The sequence below is a fragment of the Anolis carolinensis genome, unplaced genomic scaffold (genome assembly GCF_035594765.1).
Source record: "Anolis carolinensis isolate JA03-04 unplaced genomic scaffold, rAnoCar3.1.pri scaffold_9, whole genome shotgun sequence".
Lineage (NCBI taxonomy): Eukaryota > Metazoa > Chordata > Lepidosauria > Squamata > Dactyloidae > Anolis > Anolis carolinensis.
In genome coordinates, this window is record NW_026943820.1 from 7,691,411 (window position 1) to 7,711,396 (window position 19,986).

Below are 19,986 nucleotides of genomic sequence, written 5' to 3' on the forward strand. Positions count from 1 at the left end.
GCAATTGGATAAAAACAATTATTCCTCTCCCTCTAATTAGGACTTTATATTTCTTTTCTTTTTGTTGTATGAATGTAGAGGCATGGATGAGGGGTTGTGCTGCCAAGTTTAGTGTTTCTGGGGTGTGTAGTTTTGTTGTTTTGTCCTAGGCCAAAATTTCATTACCCTTTTATATATATAGATCTAGGAATTCATTATTTGAAGTTGTATGATCCTTTTATTTTCCTGAATGTTAGTCTGATAGTTCTGAAGTAAGGATGTTATTTTATATTATTCAGAATATCTTCCTTTTTCTTAGGAAAGCTTGCTTCTGTCCATTCTGCCAGCTCATATTTCCATGGGAATGAAGTTAGCCATCATCGAACGGCTAAAAGAAACCAATGACAGGAAGAAGCATGACAACAATTTCCATAGCCTTTATGTCAAAAGGCACCAGAACGTCAGGTGAGCTATAGTTCTTGGCTCCCAAAACAGTTCTTTCTGTTGCCGATGTTCGAGATGTGCCGTATTTTGCTGTTTTGGTGGATTATTCTACTTCCTTGTATTGATTTTGGAAGGATCCTTTGTCTTACATCTCCTCCAAATAAATCCACGAATAGCCCTCACTTTATGGTCTTCACTTCCTTGTTTACTTGATTCCATTTTAAGTTGATTTTAAAAGGACTTCAAAGACTTTGTTTTATGTTTCAGTCTGCTTTTAATTTTCAAAATGTCAGAACTCTTCCTGCTCTCATTCTAATCTTCATTAGGTTAGATGCAGATATTCATTTCCTAAATGGACTTCTTGAAAGTGGTTTTCAGAATTTCTTTTGTAATGCTTATGGTGTTTTGAAATTTGATTGCACTACATGGCTCTCTTGTAAACGGATTAAAGGAGATTGTTCTTTGGGAAAACAATGGTCTAGGCAAATGCAGTACAAGATCCATATCCACGAGGAAATATTCATGGACTTTGTGTGGAGATGTAAAACTACAGATAATAGTGAAGTCTATTGACCAAATGATTGTGGAGCAATGGGGCTCCTGTTCTGAAACTGAATTAAATTGAGCATCTTTCCTGCAATAAGGAAACAGAATTGGAGTTGTCCAAGTCCTTGCATGGGAGGAGTATTATTTTTGCTAATTCTCACCATGCGTGAAAGAGACAACTCTTTGAATAAGGAAATAAACGCTAAAATTGTGCTTTATTTATTTATATGTCCAATGTTTAGCATCCTGTATGCGGACATTGTGGGATTCACACGACTGGCCAGCGACTGCTCTCCCAAAGAGCTGGTGGTCATGTTGAATGAACTTTTTGGCAAATTTGATCAAATTGCAAAGGTGAGTAGCTTCTTTTCTGGCATTTAATTGTCCAAAGAATAAATGTGTGTGTGTGTGTGTATCTATATCTATATGTCTGTATCTATATCTATCTATCTACTTATCTAGTAAAGGTAAAGGTTTTCCCCTGACATTAAGTCTACTTGTGTCCGACTCTGGGGTTAATGCTCATCTCCATTTCTAAGCCGAAGAACCAGTGTTGTCCGTAGACACCAAAGTCATATGGCTGGCATGGAGTACCGTTACCTTCCCATCGTAGCAGTACCTATTGATCTACTCACATTTGCATCTTTTCGAACTGCTAGGTTGGCAGAAGCTGGGGCTAACAGCGGGAGCTCACTTCGCTCCTTGGATTCGAACCACCAACCTTTCAGTCAGCAAGTTCAGCAGCTCAGCAATTTAACCCATTATAGGAGACTCCGGTGGGGCAATGGGTTAAACTCTTGTGCTGGAAGGACTTCTGACCTGAAGGTTGGGTTGCTGACCTGAATCTGGAGAGAGTGTGGATGAGCTCCCTCTGTCAGCTCCAGCTCCCCATATGGGGACGTGGGAGAAGCCTCCCACGAGGATGGTAAAACAACAAAACATCTGGGCATCCCCTGGGCAACGTCCTTGCAGACATCCAATTCTCTCACACCAGAAGCGACTTGCAATTTCTCAAGTTGCTCCTGACATGAAAAAAAAATTGATCTCATTCAATTGTCTATTTAATGATTGAATGGACATTTGAGACTTGGAAGCCGCAAGAAAGGAGTCACAGACTGGTTCAGGTATAAATCAGATTTTCTGTTCCAGGCTTTGCATGAATATCATCCAACTTTTGTAGCTGAAGAATCCTTGCTCAACTTTTCCAAGGTTCTCTCCTTTCTTCCCTTGTCTCCACCAGTTCCTTAAAATATGGACGGGAAACTGCTGATTCAGAGAACACTCAAGATGACTGATGTGTTTGTTCTGCCGTCTTAAACCATATGATTCCCCTTAATTAAGAAACCTATCCACTAATGCATATTTACAGTGTCTTGTGATGACTCACATTCTGTTTTTGGTTTTGCAGGAAAATGAATGCATGCGGATCAAAATTTTGGGAGACTGTTATTATTGCGTTTCGGGCTTACCTGTGTCCTTGCCAGTGCATGCCAAGAACTGCGTGAAAATGGGCCTGGACATGTGTGAAGCTATCAAGTATGTACTTTTAAAAGACAATTTAAAATAATGTAAATACAAGTTTCTAAGCTTCCATAGACCTCCTACTATATCAGTCCATACTGTGGCTAAAATACCCCCAAAATGGACAACAACAGCAAATATTTAAGAAAAATGCAAGCAATACAATTCCTGTAACTACATGATTGTAACTCAGACATGGTTTTACTTATCGCATGGGATGATGTCCATTTATATCACATTCCGAATTGTTTTCCAGACAAGTGAGGGAAGCCACAGGTGTCGATATCAACATGCGAGTGGGCATTCATTCTGGGAATGTGCTCTGCGGTGTGATAGGGCTTCGGAAATGGCAGTACGACGTCTGGTCCCATGATGTCTCCTTAGCCAACCGCATGGAATCCGCGGGTGTTCCCGGGTAAGCGCCTGCACTTCTTGTGTCATGGTTTCCATTACATCAATGGGTGAGATCATTGAGAACTTCAGTGTTTTGATTATCTGTATATCTATATATATAAAAGGGTAATGAAATTTCGGCCTAGGACAAAACAACAAAACTACGCATCCCAGAAACACTAAACTTGGCAGCACAACCCCTCATCCATGCCTCTACGTTCATACAACAAAAAGCTCGAGCTACTCCAGAAAACGGCCAGGCTTTGAGACTGCAAGGCTATTCACTGCTATTCCACCTCATAAAGTCCTCATTAGAGAGAGAGGAATAATTGTTTTTTTTCAATTGCTGCCAGTTAGAAGGCTAAGCTCTGCCCACTTGGTCTCCTAGCAACCCACTCAGCCCAGGGGACAGGCAGTGTTAGGCCTCACTTAGGCCTCTTCCCCACTGCCTATACTGGATTATATGGCAGTGTAGACCCAAGGCCCTTCCACACAGCTATATAACCTATTTATAATCTTATATTATCTCCTTTGAACTGGATTATCTTGACTCCACACTGCCATATAATCCACTTTAGTGTGCAGTCGGACACAACTGGACTTAATGTCAGGAGAAAACATTTATCCTTTACCTTAACTACCACCAATTCCACAATACCTTATTTCCCATAACACCATACTTCACCACAGCAACGCGTGGCCGGGCACAGCTAGTGTGTGTGTATATATATATATATATATATATATATATATATATATATAATTTATATTCCGCCCTTCTCACCCCGAAGGGGACTCAGGGCGGATCACATTACACATATTAGGCAAACATTCAATGCCTTTTTAACACAGGACAAAGACAAAGAAACATAGCTCCGAGCGGGCCTCGAACTTATGACCTCCTGGTCAGTGACTCATTGCTCTCCCGTCTGCGCCACAGCCCCGGGCTGTGCATAATATATAAATGTAATGTGCATAATTCCCATGAGGTAAATAACAAAACCACTGGACCAAATCACACCAGATTTGGCCACAAAAGACATAGTCATCCAATCTATGTCTTTCCATTTTAAAAAACCCTATAAAATTAGGTCCAAATTACAGAACCCCCACCCCCCATAACCAAAAATTACAAACCACGCATGCGCAGAGGCCCCCCGGGAAACTTGGTGATGTTAGCCAGGTAGGTGGGGCTTCAACGCGTGGCCGAGCACAGCTAGACATATTCCAGACAGGAAACAACCAGAGCCAGCTAACAACTCCCAACAAAGGACCCCCCCCCCCAGAGTCTTGTTGTTGTTGTTGTTGTTGTTGTTGATATTGGGTTCCTGGGAACCATCAAAATGAACAAAACCTGGCAGCCAGCATTAAAAGACTCTACAATCTGGACAGTAAATAAAGAACAACACTCTGAAAGTAAGGGTATTCCAAACAGGAAACAATCAGAGCCACCTAACATCTCCCAACAAAGGATTCCCCCAGAAAAGAAACAACCTCACTTTGAAGCTGCATGCTTATTCAGTGTTAATCAAGGTGACCAATTACAACATTCACAAACAAAACCCACTTAGGACGACACCACAGCAACGCGTGGCCGGGCACAGCTCGTGAATTATGAAAATATAGAAGCAAACTGTTGACTGGTATAAGCTCTATCAGTGTCTGAGTACTTCTGTTTAGTAGACCCGGTTCAGATGCCCATTGAGGCCCTATCTTAGACTTGTGCGCCTTCTCTCCTCTTGTTGTGTTCAGATTCTTACTCTTCACACTTTCTAGTTCGCAATCGCCATAGCTGCTGTAATATCCAAATTAGATAAGTTAGTGGCCATTGGTTCAAACTGAGATTGGAAAATTTCTCGGGAGGCATTTTCTTAGGATGCTATAGAAAAAAGAGTTACAGCAAGTGACATCCAACCAACCAACACAAAACAAAAAGAAATGATTTTTTCTTAATAGAGTCTCACTTATCCAAGCCTCGCTTATCCAAGCTTCTGGATAATCCAAGCCATTTTTGTAGTCAATGTTTTCAATATATCATGATATTTTGGTGCTAAATTCGTAAATACAGTAATTACAACATAACATTACTGCGTATTGAATGGCTTTTTCTGTCAAATTTGTGGTATAATATGATGTTTTGGTGCTTCATTTGTAAAATCATAACCTAATTTGATGTTTAATAGGCTTTTCCTTAATCCTTCCTTATTATCCAAGACATTCGCTTATCCAAGCTTCTGCCGGCCCGTTTAGCTTGGATAAGTGAGACTCTACTGTACATAAAACAACAACTAAACTAAACTGTACAACAACTAAACAGGATTCTATCTAAAACAATGGAATGATATTAAAAATAGAAGGGTGGATATTTATAACAATATATATCCACACACACATACACACACATAACACAGGGCAGATCACAGAACACATGTGGCAAACATTCAATGCCATTTTACACAGACAGATCAGACATAGTACAGATAAAGATATATAGACATTTCCCATTTTTGGCATCCTAGAGGTTGTACTTGATTCTGGCCACGAGGGGGTGATGTTGCTCCATCCTCCCATGTCAAAGAGCCCTCTTCATAGACTTCCTCCTTTTTTTTGATTGCCAGCATTTTTCTGGTATTTCCTTATGGTGCCAGGTAAAATACTTCCCTGCTGAAGTGGTACTTATTTATCTACTCAATCTGCTAGGTGGGCAGTGAGCTGGGCTGAAGGTTGGGTGCTCACTCCAACCTGAACTTCGGACTGCCAATCTTTCGAATTGGCAATATTTATTGCAGCAGGTGGTTAACCTGCTGTGCTAAAGCCCGGCCCTGGGATACATCAGAAATAGTTGTCTCCTTCTTTGCTATAGGAAAATATAAACAAATCCCAGGTTTCTTTGTTAATTTCTCCATCTCAGATAATTCACTCATCTTCATCAGGGATTTTTCCTGGTTTTTCTCCTTCCTTAAAATCATAGAATCATAGAATAGTAGAGTTGGAAGAGACCTCATGGGCCATCCAGTCCAACCCCCTGCCAAGAAGCAGGAAATTTCCTTTCTCAGCCTCAAAATAGCAAGGCCTCTCTGAGTACACACTACTCTCTAGCAGTACTCGGCCACCACTGAAAAACTTGTCCAAACTGGTTCTGCAGCAGCAGCAGAACAGAAACAGTATCGAATCAATCCCCAGGTCTTTTCAGGCTCAGCCAATTGACTTCATGCACTTTATTTTCAGTTAACACACTCACACAGCACAGTGTCTTTGTAAACCATGACAAAATACTCTCCTTTGATCCTCAAAGTTAGCGTCCTTGTAGGTATGTAGTACATCAGCCATACAATCTAATTAGCCAGATGTTATAAAGATTGTAGTTCAACCTTAATAGGAAGAGATAATACAGTATTGGTTTTAATAACTTTATGTACAGTAGAGTCTCACTTATCCAACACTCACTTATCCAACGTTCTGGATTATCTAACACATTTTTGTAGTCAATGTTTTCAATACATCATGATATTTTGGTGCTAAATTCGTAAATACAGTAATTACTACATAGCATTAATGTGTAATGAACCACTTTTTCTGTCAAATTTGTTGTATAACATGATGTTTTGGTGCTTAATTTGTAAAATTATAACCTATTTTGATGTTTAATAGGCTTTTTCTTAATCTCTCCTTATTATCCAACATATTCACTTATCCAACGTTCTGCCGGCCCGTTTATGTTGGATAAGTGAGACTCTACTGTAAATGGTTAAGTGTGAGAAGATGCAAACTTATACTAAAACAAGAGTGCTAACTTTTCTGCTAGTAAGCATGGCCTAGTTTTCTTTAGTCCAGCAGACTGAATGATGGGAAGATACTGGGAAGTTATCTACAAACAAAAGGGAATGAATATATGTGGCTTTGGGGTGTATTTTTTTTGGAGTGTGTGTGTTTCGAAATTGTGGCCAGAGGAAATCTCGCAAGACCCGCCAGCTGAACAAACGCATGGATGGCCATGTGTTGTGTAATGCACATAGATATTGCTCTCGAAAGCTCCCAGACCATTTCAAGAGCCATTCATCACTTTGTTTGAAGTGTGTGTGAAGGGGATGAGAGAGAGGGAAGAGGACATTCTGAATGCGTTTGAATTAGTAATGGAGATAGCCTTTTTGGCACATTTGCCAGTTGTCCTTGAAAACCAGGAAAGCAATTAGCAGAGGACTGAGTGTTTGCATTAAATGAACCTCAGGTCAGTAGCAACTCTGTATGTATGGTAGCGGCCCGGGCATCTATTTAACATTAATTTGCATTAAATTTGGGAGCTGTGTTGGGTGCAAGTGGAAAGCTTTTCAAAATAAATTGCGCTCTTAATATCCATTGGGGTCCAGTCTATTAAGACCAAAATCAATTGATACAAGTTGCATTTTCTACAATGGCAGAGTAAAATGATGTCTATTGTATAAAATGGCAAATATCTGTAAATGGTGGAATCTGTGGATGCAGAATTTACGGAGGGCCGACTGTAATACTGTCTCGAATGTGCATGATGTATTGTAAGTAAAAATAATGGAAGAAATTTGTTTTATGAAGTAGAAGTCAGCTGGCAACTTTTTAAAAGTATGGGTATCATTTTGGCCCAGTTTGCTCTCATTCTAATTGTTGTTACTTCTAACTGTGTTTTTATCTGGTTTTAATTTCTGTTTGTCGATGATTTGTGTTATGTATGTATTTTATTTTGTGTTATTGTGATTATCTGGGCTTGGCCCCATGTTATCCTCCCCGAGTCCCTTGGGGGAGATGGAGGTGAGATATAAAAATAAAGTAGTTATCATCATCATCATCATCATCATCATCATCATCATTTATAAAGTCAATGGAATGAAAAAGGAAGTGCTTGCTGGTTTTGAAGATTAAGTAAAATATAGAGCTAGCAAGTAGGGTTGTGCATTCGGGGTAAACCTTGCCACGTTTCGTGTCCCGGCTTTCGGAGGGGTCCCCGATCCATTTTTGGGAACCTCCCAAAGTCGAGAGGGCAGATATCTGTTTGGGGCTTCGAAAGATCGGTTTCCTATAGGATTAAATATAGATTAAAAAGAATGGGGGAAATGTCATGATATTGTTTGGTGTGTGCCATTTCCCAGATTCGGACGGACGGAATTTTCTCACTTAAACAATTCAATTAAGCTGTCATTTAGGTTTTGCAATTTGGAAAGGGCATTTAGGTTCTCACCCAGAAAGCCAGTGGCTTGCTAAAATCTGAAAAATCCCATATCCAAAACACTTCTAGTCCCAAATATTGCAAATTAAGGATTGCAAATAAGCAAAGCTCTCCTGCCCGGATCCTGCTTCTCGGCTGCCAAGGTGCAAAGCTGTTGAGAAGCCAGAGACCAGTTGACAACATCTATTGAGATGGAAATGAACCAGTGACCTTTCTGCCAGAGTTTAAATCTTTTGTCCCTCTTTTCCAGCCGTGTACACATCACCGAAGCCACGCTCAATCACCTGGGCAAAGCCTACGAGGTGGAAGAAGGCAACGGACCCGTCCGAGACCCGTATCTGGCAGCTATGGATATCAAAACGTACTTGGTGGTCGATCCAAGGGTAGGATTGCTTTCCTCCTAAACAAATATAGAGCAGCATGCAAGAAAGAAAATCTATATATATAAAAGGGTAATGAAATTTGGGCCTAGAAGTAAACAACAAAACGAAACGTCCCAGAAACACGAAACTTGACAACAGAACCCAGCGGCCTTGCCGCTAGGTTCCTACCACGAAACCGAACATCTCCAATTGAATCGGGACCTAAAAAAGCCCCAAAACCAGGAAAAACGAACAGCGCATGCGCCAAACACAAACCGGCGCATGCCCAACACACCCCCACCCCCACCCCTCAACCATGACTAATAACACCATTCAAACCTCCCACACAGAGACTACTCATTGTATTCCATCTCACTAAACAAGGATTCCCATAAGAACAAACCAGCCAGGCTTTGAAGTTCCAAGGCTATTCACTATAATAATAATAATAAATAAATACATTTATTCTTATATCCCGCCCCATCTCCCCGAGGGGACTCGGGGCGGCTCACAACAATAATAAAAACAGTGACAAATTACACATTGTAAAATCAAACATGATTTTCTATCCACTACTATTCCACCTGACCAACAAATGATTCTGAAAAGCCACAGCAACGTGTGGCCGGGCAAAGCTAGTCTCTTTATAAAAAGAGAGTATTGCAAGCTCCATTCTTGTTTGTCGGTGACGCTGTCATGTTCCCATTGGCGGCAATAAAATGTTAGCAAACAGCATGGCATCTGCGAGCAAAGTGGAATACAAGAAGGATGGGGTAGAAGTGTGTGTATATATACATACATACTGGGAAATTGTGTCTCTTTTCAGAATCCTAGCAACAATGTGGTTTATTGTTGGGAAATATTTTTATAGTTTGTCCCATTTTACATCCTGTTTTCCCGCCAGTGATGTCAAGGCTTGGGTGATTCTCTGTCATCATCATCATCATCATTATTATTATTATTATTATTATTATTATTATTATTATTATTATTTGATACACAACAATATCTCCTGATGTTTTCCCCATATCTGTAGCTAGCATAGATGCCTGCCATAGATGTAGGCAAAACGTCAGGAGAGAATGCGTCTGGAATATGGCTATACAGCCCGAAAAATGCACAAAAACCGATTATTATTATTATTATTATTGGGTTGTTGTGAGTTTTCCGGGCTGTATGGCCATGTTCCAGAAGCATTTTTTCCTGACATTTCACCCACATCTATAATAATAATAATAATAATAATAATAATAATAATAATAATAATAATAGGGTTGTTGTGAGTTTTCCGTGCTGTATGGCCATGTTCCAGAAGCATTCTCTCCTGACGTTTCACCCACATCTATAATAATGATGATGATGATTATTATTATTGGGTTGTTGTGAGTTTTCCGGGCTGTATGGCCATGTTCCAGAAGCATTTTTCCTGACATTTCACCCACATCTATAATAATAATAATAATAATAATAATAATAATAATAATAATAATAATAATAATAATAATAATAATAATTGGGTTGTTGTGAGTTTTCCGTGCTGTATGGCCATGTTCCAGAAGCATTCTCTCCTGACGTTTCACCCACATCTATAATAATGATGATGATGATTATTATTATTGGGTTCTTGTGAGTTTTCCGGGCTGTATGGCCATGTTCCAGAAGCATTTTTCCTGACATTTCACCCACATCTATAATAATAATAATAATAATAATAATAATAATAATAATAATAATAATAATAATTGGGTTGTTGTGAGTTTTCCGTGCTGTATGGCCATGTTCCAGAAGCATTCTCTCCTGACGTTTCACCCACATCTATAATAATGATGATGATGATGATTATTATTGGGTTGTTGTGAGTTTTCCGGGCTGTATGGCCATGTTCCAGAAGCATTCTCTCCTGACGTTTCACCCACATCTATAATGATGATGATGATGGTTATTATTATTATTATTATTATTATTATTATTATTATTATTATTATTATTGGGTTGTTGTGAGTTTTCCGGGCTGTATGGCCATGTTCCAGAAGCATTTGTTTCCTGACATTTCAGCCACATTAATAATAATAATAATAATAATAATTATTATTATTGGGTTGTTGTGAGTTTTCTGGGCTGTATGGCCATGTTCCAGAAGCATTCTCTCCTGACGTTTCACCGACATCTATAATGATGATGATGATTATGATGATGATGATTATTATTATTATTGGGTTGTGAGTTTTCCGGGCTGTATGGCCATGTTCCAGAAGCATTCTCTCCTGACGTTTCACTCACATCTATAATGATGATGATGATGATGATTATTATTATTATTATTGGGTTGTTGTGAGTTTTCCGTGCTGTATGGCAATGTTCCAGAAGCATTCTCTCCTAACGTTTCACTCACATCTATAATGATGATGATGATGATGATTATTATTATTATTATTGGGTTGTTGTGAGTTTTCCGTGCTGTATGGCAATGTTCCAGAAGCATTCTCTCCTGACGTTTCACCCACATCTATAATGATGATGATTATTATTATTATTGGGTTGTTGTGAGTTTTCCGTGCTGTATGGCAATGTTCCAGAAGCATTCTCTCCTGACGTTTCACCCACATCTATAATGATGATGATGATGATGATTATTATTATTATTGGGTTGTTGTGAGTTTTCTGGGCTGTATGGCCATGTTCCAGAAGCATTCTCTCCTGACCTTTCACCCACATCTTTAATGATGATGATGATGATGATGATGATGATTATTGGGTTGTGAGTTTTCTGGTCTGTATGGCCATGTTCCAGAAGCATTCTCTCCTGACATTTCACCCGCATCTATAATTATTATTGTAATTATTATTATTGACGCAGTATGATGATGATTTGCAACCAAACATGGGGACATCATAGTGGTAGGAATTGGGATGTAGCAAGCAATGGGGGAATAAAAGATAGCAACGTTGCCTGCCAGAGAGTTAGTTATGTGTTTGGAAGGGGAGACTTGTATAACAAGGCTGAAACGTATTAGACATTCGGCTGCGTGAGCCACCGAGCCACGAAACAATGGCTTTCAGAGTTCAGTCTCCAAGGAACCCTTCAAGTATCTCGAAAGGGCTGTGTGTTCTTTAACTGGATGTAATTAAAAGAATACGTTTTACGCCTCCCACGTCTTGTCTTAAGTGCAGCTCTGTTTGGAGGGAAGAAGTGATTAGGAAAAGGAACGGCACTCCGGAGCAATCTGGCTTGCTTTGCTTGGCACCGGAACGGAAGTGCGTTTTGTTTTCCATCTATTTCTCGAGTGAGACCGAAGACCTACCATCTGCATTAGCACCATATTGCTTTACGCACCCTGTCATTATAGGTTATTAAAAACAGTTGACAAAATACGGATTTCAAAGAGATGGCAGCAGACATCATTGTGGATTGTCGCGCACTTGCTTTGCCTGGAGATCTAGGTTTTGAGACTTGACATGTTGTGGTTGGAAGAACCAAAACAACAACACGTTGAGTCTTGTTTAAGAGAGGAAAATGGGATGATGATGATGATGATAATGATAATAGTGCGATGATAAGAAAAACACATGTTTTTGAGGAGTCGGAAACATCAAACACAGTCATGGAACAAGGAAAATAATATACAGTAGAGTCTCACTTATCCAACACTCGCTTATCCAACGTTCTGGATTATCCAACGCATTTTTGTAGTCAATGTTTTCAATACATCATGATATTTTGGTGCTAAATTCGTAAATACAGTAATTACTACGTAGCATTACTGCTTATTGAACTACTTTTTCTGTCAAATTTGTTGTTAAACATGATGTTTTGGTGCTTAATTTGTAAAATCATAACCTAATTTGATGTTTAATAGGATTCTCCTTAATCTCTCCTTATTATCCAACATATTCACTTATCCAACGTTCTGCCAGCCCGTTTATGTTGGATAAGTGAGACTCTACTGTATATGGAGGAAATATTGTCTACAGCAATTATGCATTCCTACAAGAGCTATAAGCCCCCGGTGCCGCAGCGGGTTAAAATGCTGAGCTGCTGAACTTGCAAGACGAAAGGTTGGTGGTTCAAATCCATTGAGTAGGGTGAGCTCCTGCTGTTAGCTCCAGTTTATGCCAACCTAGTCGTTCGAAAACATACAATCAATGTTTTTCTCTGACATTAAGTCTAGTCGTGTCCAACTCCCGGGGTTGGTGCTCATCTCCATTTCTAAGAAGAGCCGGCGTTGTCCACAGACACCTCCAAGATCATGTGGCCAGCATGACTGCATGGAGCACCATTACCTTCCTGCTAGAGCGGTACCTATTGATCTACTCACATTTGCATGTTTTTGAACTGCTATGTTGGCAGAAACTGGGGCTAACAGCAGGAGCTCACCCCCTCCTCGGATTTGAACCACTGACCTGTGTAGTGTGTGTAGACTTGCTTTAGCTTGCACATACATTGTTGAATAAATGAAGTTTGACACCAGTTTAACAACAACTCTTTGTTGTTAAACTGACCCATGAGGTCTCTTCCAACTCTACTATTCTATGATTCTATGATTCTTCTAACACCTCCCAACAAAGGCTTCCCCCCAGGCAGGAAGCAGCCAGGCTTTGAAGCTGCAAGGCCATTCGGTGCTAATCAAGGTGGCCAATCGCAATATTCACAGTTGCCTCAAACAGACAAGAGTTTTTTCTCCCACCCTGGATATTATTCCACAGATATATAAACCCCACTTGCCTATTTTCCAACAGACCTCACAACCTCTGAGGATGCCTGCCATAGATGTGGGCGAAACGCCAGGAGAGAATGCTTCTGGAACATGGCCAGACAGCCCTGAAAACTCACAGCAACGCAACTCTTCTTCATCTTCGTCCTATTCTTCACTTCCTCTTCTCCTTCTCCTATCCTGCTTTCCTCTCTTAAACAAAACTCAAAACTCATATGGTTCAATGCTATGGAGTCATGGATATCATAGCACTGAGCCATGGCAGTTAAAGTGTGTAAGGGAGCTAATAACGACTGCCACCAATTTGTAAAGATGCAACCACCAAAGACTCAGACTTTTCTTTCTTTTCTTCTTATTCACCTTAGATGGGAACGAAACTTGGTTTATAATATATGTGACAGAGGCTTAGATGTTGGAAGAACAATATCAAGTTTATTCAGGCACAGAGCTTAGTGGTTACAATATTGTTTCTCACTTGGAGGTATTTTTATTAACAGTTACAATACTAGAATGAGGTGAGTCAAACTCCCTAAAGTGTCACTTCTCTTACTTAAAGTAGTTAGAACTTCTTTCTCTGCTACTTTTAAACCGTAGTCACCCCTGTGATATACGATCACAGATTATCTGTTCCTTACCAGGACACAGACTACATTAAATAAGTCACCAAACTTATTTTAAACTGACTCAAAATGAACAATTGAGTCTCCTTGATCCCCTCAACCTAGGATCAATCTTCCATGTGCCTCATCAGAGCACAGACTGACTCTCTTTTTTAAACTCTGCACTTCTTCAACAAAACGGCAGTTGGCTCCGCCTACTTCTCCATGGCAACCAGCCTCTGAGTGCTGAGATGCAATAACTGTAATACTTACCCTTTTAAAACACAAACACACAATTAAACATAACACCTGTAAACCAAAAATTCGTACTTCATTACAAAGTGGTGTCAAACTCTTTTAATTGCACAGCATTGACACATTACCAAGTAGACTTGGGCCTAGAAGGAAGGTCAGGGAGCACAGTAGATTTGGATCTACTTGCTTCTGCACTGAATCATGACATAGCATGGCCTTCGCTTGTCCATCACTCCTGGGTTTTCCAATCTCTGTCTTTGGTTTTGCAGTCCAAGCAGCGTGTCTCCAATAACCACGTCGCCCACAGCCGGGTGCAGGATGGCTTGAAGATGCGGGCGTCTGTCCGGATGTCGAGGTATTTGGAGTCGTGGGGGGCAGCCCGGCCTTTTGCTCACCTGAACCACAGAGAGAGCGTGAGCAGCGAGACCTCGGCACCAAAGAGGCGGAGGAAGGTATGGCATAGTATGAGGGCATTGCATTAGACCCCATCTACACTGCCATATAAAATCTCTTTTGGATTATATGGCAGTGTAGACATATAATCCAGTTCAAAGCAGATAATCTGGATCATCTGCTTTAATAATCTGGATAATATTGAAGTTTAGATCAAGCCCTAGTCAGACTTGGCAACCAGAAGTTACATTTATCCAGTATATACCAATCTCCATGGATTAACCGAGAGTCATTTGTATGTACATTTTCCTTTACATTGACCCATCATATCTGTAAGGAAAAGTCTTATAAATGAAGCTGTTTCCAGCAGTTTTCCAGCACTGAAAACTTATCCAAACTGGTTCTGCAGCAGCAGAACAGAAACAGTATCAAATCAGTCCCCAGGTACATCAAATTAATGAATTAATGGATTTGGTGACTTTATTTCAACCATTATGATTCCTGTTCAAAAGTTGTATCCATACCTATTTGAACTCTTGATTCCAGTGAAAGATGTTGGTTTTTGGAACGATGTTTTAATGTTTTAAGTTTATGTCAAATATGTTGTTGTTTCGGGCTTGTCCCTGTTGTGAGCTGCCCCGAGTCCCTTCGGGGAGATGGGGCAGGATATAAAAATAAAGTTGCTTATTATTATTATTATTATTATTATTATTATTATTATTATTATTATTATTAACGATGTTTTGAAAACGACATCATTCAATGGAAATGATGTCACCAAATCCATTAATTCATTAATTTGATACCTGGGGATTGATTTGGTACTGTTTCTGTTCTGCTGCTGCAGAACCAGTTTGGACAAATTTTCAGTGCTGACTGAGTATTGCTAGTGTAGAGAGCAGTGTACTCAGAGAGGCCTTGCTGCTGAGAAAAGAGGGAGAAGAACCAGGACTGTATTCTTCTCTGAAGCAGATTTGTGGATTGAAAAAGGATTATTTACGACTGTGGACTTCTGTAAGTGGTCAGAGGGATCATTGTAAACACTACTGTTTTTGATCTCTTAGAATCAGTAAAGTTTCTGTATGTTTGTTCTGCAAACCTGAGTGGCATGCTATTGTTCTGTGAGTTGACTCTGGATCACGGGCACATGTTATCATCATCAATCCGTAAAACATTGTATATGTTTAAGAAAAAACACTGAATTGTTTAAGATTGAAACACATACTTTTCTTTTTTCCAAAGGAGATCGCTCTGCAGCTGGCAAGTCGTCAAAGAGCCTCCGAGAGGTACGTCTTCTTTTCACTTTGCTACGTTCTTCAGGTCCGCTTTCATTGTATTTATGTATCTATTTATTTATTGTATGCTCTCCATATTTCCACTTCCACAAATAGCTATAGCTCCCATTGCTCAGAAAACACCAAGGGCCCTTCCTCCAATGACATTGCAGGTTATAGCGTGCCGTAAACATGTCCAAGAGCCTTAACAACGTTCTCCACAAACACCATCCTGCCCACACAAGTAAAGGCTTTCATTCGGGAACAATTTCATCCGAGATTTTCTGTTTTTCCCCCACCACAGACATCCCAGTGTTTCTGGCTCTCTCCATTGGTGTGGAATTTGTGTAAGTGGACATCCCAGCCACACACACACATACATATTTTCACATTTATTATGTGTATATAGATAACGGAAAGTCTGATTTAGTCTCCCCCCCAGAGGTCATTTTCAATAGGTGACACCAAATCGTAAAGGACTTTTTAAAAAGTTTGACATTTCTCTGAAGAAAGTGTGTAACAGCCTTGTGAATAATACCATTGCTACAGATTCGTTTGATAACTATTATATCAGGTTTCTCTTTCTCTCTCTGCTTCCCTGTGTTAGTCTGGATGGATCTAGGCAAGAACGTGTATGTCCTCCTTCCATTGTAAACTATAAGTGAGTTTTCTTTCCTCTTTCTACTTCTTTGCATTTGCTTTCGCTATTCTGTTGAACAGTTGAGATTTCCTTCCTTCTTCATTTATTTTCCTCTTTCCCTTCATTTTGCGATTTTCTTTGGATCGAAACAATACTCGCTATTCACATATAACCAAACCGTTCTTTGTTTGTGGGTGCATCTACACTATAGATTTAATTCAGTTTGACACCACTTGAATTGTCATGGTTCAATGCTATGGAATCATGGAGGTTTTGAAGGTCTTTAAAACAGTCTGCAATATATTGTTGCAAAAGCCACTCTGCCATCGTATTGTCGAAGGCTTTCATGGCCAGAATCACTGGGTTGCTGTGAGTTTTCCGGGCTGTATGGATATATTCCAGAAGCATTCTCTTCTGACGTTTTGCCCACATCTATGGCAGGCATCTTCAGAGGTTGTGAAGTCTGTTGGAAACTAGGCAAGAGGCGTTTATATATCTGTGGAATGTCCAGGGTGGGAAAAAGAACTGTTGGAGGCAAGTGTGAATGTTGCAACTGGCCTTACAGCTCTAAAGCCTGGCTGCTTCCTGCCTGGGGGAATCCTTTGTTCGGAGGTGTTAGCTGGCCCTGATTGTTTCCTGTCTGGAATTCCCATCTTGAGTGTTGTTCCACTCCAGACAGGAAACAATCAGGGCCAGTTAACACCTCCCAACAAAGGATTCCCCCAGGTAGGAAGCAGCCAGGCTTTGAAGCTGCAAGGCTTTTCAATGCTAATCAATGTGGTCAATTGCAAAATAATAATAATAATAATAATAATAATAATAATAATAATAATAATCACGATCTGCCAGCTGCAAAAGGCCACCCTACTGGGATCTGTACGCATCATCCAAAAATACATCACACAGTCCTAGACACTTGGGAAGTGTTCAACTTGTGATTTTGTGATACGAAATCCAGCATATCTATCTTGTTTGCTGTGTCATCATAATAATAATAATAATAATAATAATAATAATAATAATAATAATAATAAATCCAGCATATCTATCTTGTTTGCTGTGTCATACTATATCGTTGTGTCAATAATAATAATAATAATAATATCTCGCCACAATCTCCCAGAGGGCCTCGGGGCAGTTCACAAAACACTCAAGGTGTGACACAAAATACAACAAGTGCAAAATAAAACATAGGCAATAAAGAAGTCCATGTTCCAGAAGCATTCTCTCCTGACGTTTCGCCCACATCTATGCCAGGCATCCTCAGTGGTTGTGAGGCATATTTGGGCAGTTTTTTTTGATGCCCCAGAACCTATTTCTCTTTTGATGACAAAGAAATGTATTTTAAATGTTCTATAATATTTAACGTCCTGCATTTAAGGAATGCTTCATTGTTCTAATGATGTTTTCCGATCTGCTTTTAAAGGAATACCTCTCAGAAAGGAAGAATGGAAGAAGACATTCAGGAGAAAATGTTGTCAACCATCGAGGGACTCAGCTCAGCCAAGTAATGGCACCAGCCCCATTTTCTTGTTCTTGGGGGAATTTCTTAAGTGTCAGAAATGGAGGGAGGAGAGAAGAAAATCCCTTAGTGTTTATTTTTTTTTGTAATACAGAATATATAGTTGGAAGAGGTTCCGTAGACTGTCAAGTTGGGTGGGTGATGCAAGTGAAAGAAGCTGATTTATTTTGCATTGCAAAATGCTGTATGAGGATATGCCCCAAATTATCAAAATTAGACAGTTTTGCAATATATTTGTCCTGTCTTTGTAGACCGTGGTGCAGCGACAAAGATGACTTCCATGGACTCTGCGGGTTTTTTGTCGACATGGGACTTGAGAAAGAGGTTAGTAAGGGAGGAATATGACCTTTTGGGGATGCTTTATCAATGATTAAATAATAATAATAATGATAAATTTATTATCCACTTCTCCCTATGGCTCAAAGGAAGCTAACCCTTATGGAGCTGAATGTAATATGAAGACTTGTGGCTTCAATATGGTTAGACCTTTGCTTTGGATGTTGGAAGGCGGTATTCAGACGAGTGCCTTCCATCCAAAGCAGGATCTTCTATTTCACTTAGGCTTTTCTTAGACTGAGAAATAGTGGAATTATTTCTTGCCAATTGCCATTTTGGCTCTGTGTGCCAAGTTTGGTCCAGATCCATCATTGTTTGGGTTCACAGTGCTTTCTGGATGTGGAACTATAACTCCCAGCATCCAAGGTCAATTTCCTCCAAACTCTGCCAGTATTTAACGTTGTCCATTTTGGGCATATGTGCCAAGTTTGGTCCAGATCCATCATCAGTTTGGTTCACAGTGCTCCCTGGATGTGGGTGAACTATAACTCCCAGCATACAAGACCAATTCCTTTTAAACCTCAGCAGTATCTAAAGTTGATCATGTTCAGTATGTGTGCCAAGTTTGGTTGAGATCAGTTGTTGGCGGGAGTCACAGGGTTCTCTGGATGTGGGGTGAACTAGAACTCCCAGCACCCAAGGTCAACTCATTTCAAACCCTTCCAGTATTTTCTGCTGGTCTTGGTGGGGTCTGTGTGCCAAGTTTGGTCCAGAATTTTCATCGATGGGAGTCATAGTGATCTCTGGAAGTTGGAGACATTTTGGAGATTGCTCACAAACATAGACATCTACACATCTACTCACATACATACAAACATATTTTCAGTTTTATTAAATAGGGCACACACACACACACATATATATACACACACACTCTGATTAATTGCATCCTTCGATTTAGGAAAGCATGGGAGAAGAGCTGATATCTGTTTATATCTAGTCACTGTTAAGACACTTAGAATCTTTACATAGATATAGACATCCATGTGTAATCTATCTATATATATATAAAAAGGTAAAGTTATTTGGACCGTGACTATAACAACACAACTATATGCCCCAGAACCACCAAACTTGACAACACAATGCAAAAGCCCTGCCTCAAGGTTCATACAACACAACCGAACCCCTCAAATGGAACCGGGACCCACAAAACCCCAAAATCTGGGAAAGATGAAGAGCGCATGCGCCATACACACGAGGGGACGGCCAGGGGGAACACGGCCTCCCCCCCTCAAAAAAACATAAACAAAAATAACAAAATACACAAATAAAAATTTAAAAAACTCTACAATTTAGAAACCACACCGCCACACTTCTCCACACCAACGCATAAAGAACAACACTCTCAAAACAGGTCTACCACCGACACAAAAACAATCAGTCTCACCTAACACCTCCCAACAAAGGATTCCACCAGGCAGGAATCAACCACGGTTTGGAGCTACAAGATACAAAACAGTCAGGGCCAGCTAACACCTCCAAACACATGAATTCCCCAGGCACAAAGCACCCAGGCTTTCACATTACAACGCTATTAAATACTAATAAAAAAGACTAATAACACCATTCACACCTGCCGCACTGACACTATTCATTGCAATCCTGGTCACCAAACAAGGACTTCCAGAACAATAAAATGGCCAAGCTTTCAGGAACCAAGGCTCTTCACTGCTATTTCACCTGGCCAACAAATCATTCCGATGAGCCACAGCAATGCGTGGCCTGAAAAAGCTAGTGTTTATATAAAGTACCGTATTTTTTGCTTTATAAGACGCACCTGATGATAAGACGCACCTAGTTTTCAGAGGAG

General features: G+C 40.0%; 1 protein-coding gene across 3 annotated transcripts in view; it reads left to right on the forward strand.

The window, feature by feature from the left end:
• The window catches only part of adcy7 (adenylate cyclase 7), a 106,011-nt gene that overhangs the window by 69,505 nt on the left and 16,520 nt on the right, over positions 1 to 19,986 (forward strand). For 2 of the 3 annotated variants that reach the window (XM_008115627.3, XM_062961744.1), the window contains exons 6-15: positions 299 to 444; positions 1,212 to 1,323; positions 2,378 to 2,505; positions 2,747 to 2,905; positions 8,331 to 8,463; positions 14,278 to 14,460; positions 15,644 to 15,687; positions 16,283 to 16,336; positions 17,742 to 17,822; positions 18,089 to 18,161. In XM_008115627.3, coding sequence (XP_008113834.1) covers positions 299 to 444; positions 1,212 to 1,323; positions 2,378 to 2,505; positions 2,747 to 2,905; positions 8,331 to 8,463; positions 14,278 to 14,460; positions 15,644 to 15,687; positions 16,283 to 16,336; positions 17,742 to 17,822; positions 18,089 to 18,161 — 1,113 coding nt within the window. The remainder of the gene's footprint in view (positions 1 to 298; positions 445 to 1,211; positions 1,324 to 2,377; positions 2,506 to 2,746; positions 2,906 to 8,330; positions 8,464 to 14,277; positions 14,461 to 15,643; positions 15,688 to 16,282; positions 16,337 to 17,741; positions 17,823 to 18,088; positions 18,162 to 19,986) is intronic. The other variant, XM_008115628.3, reaches the window with a different exon arrangement.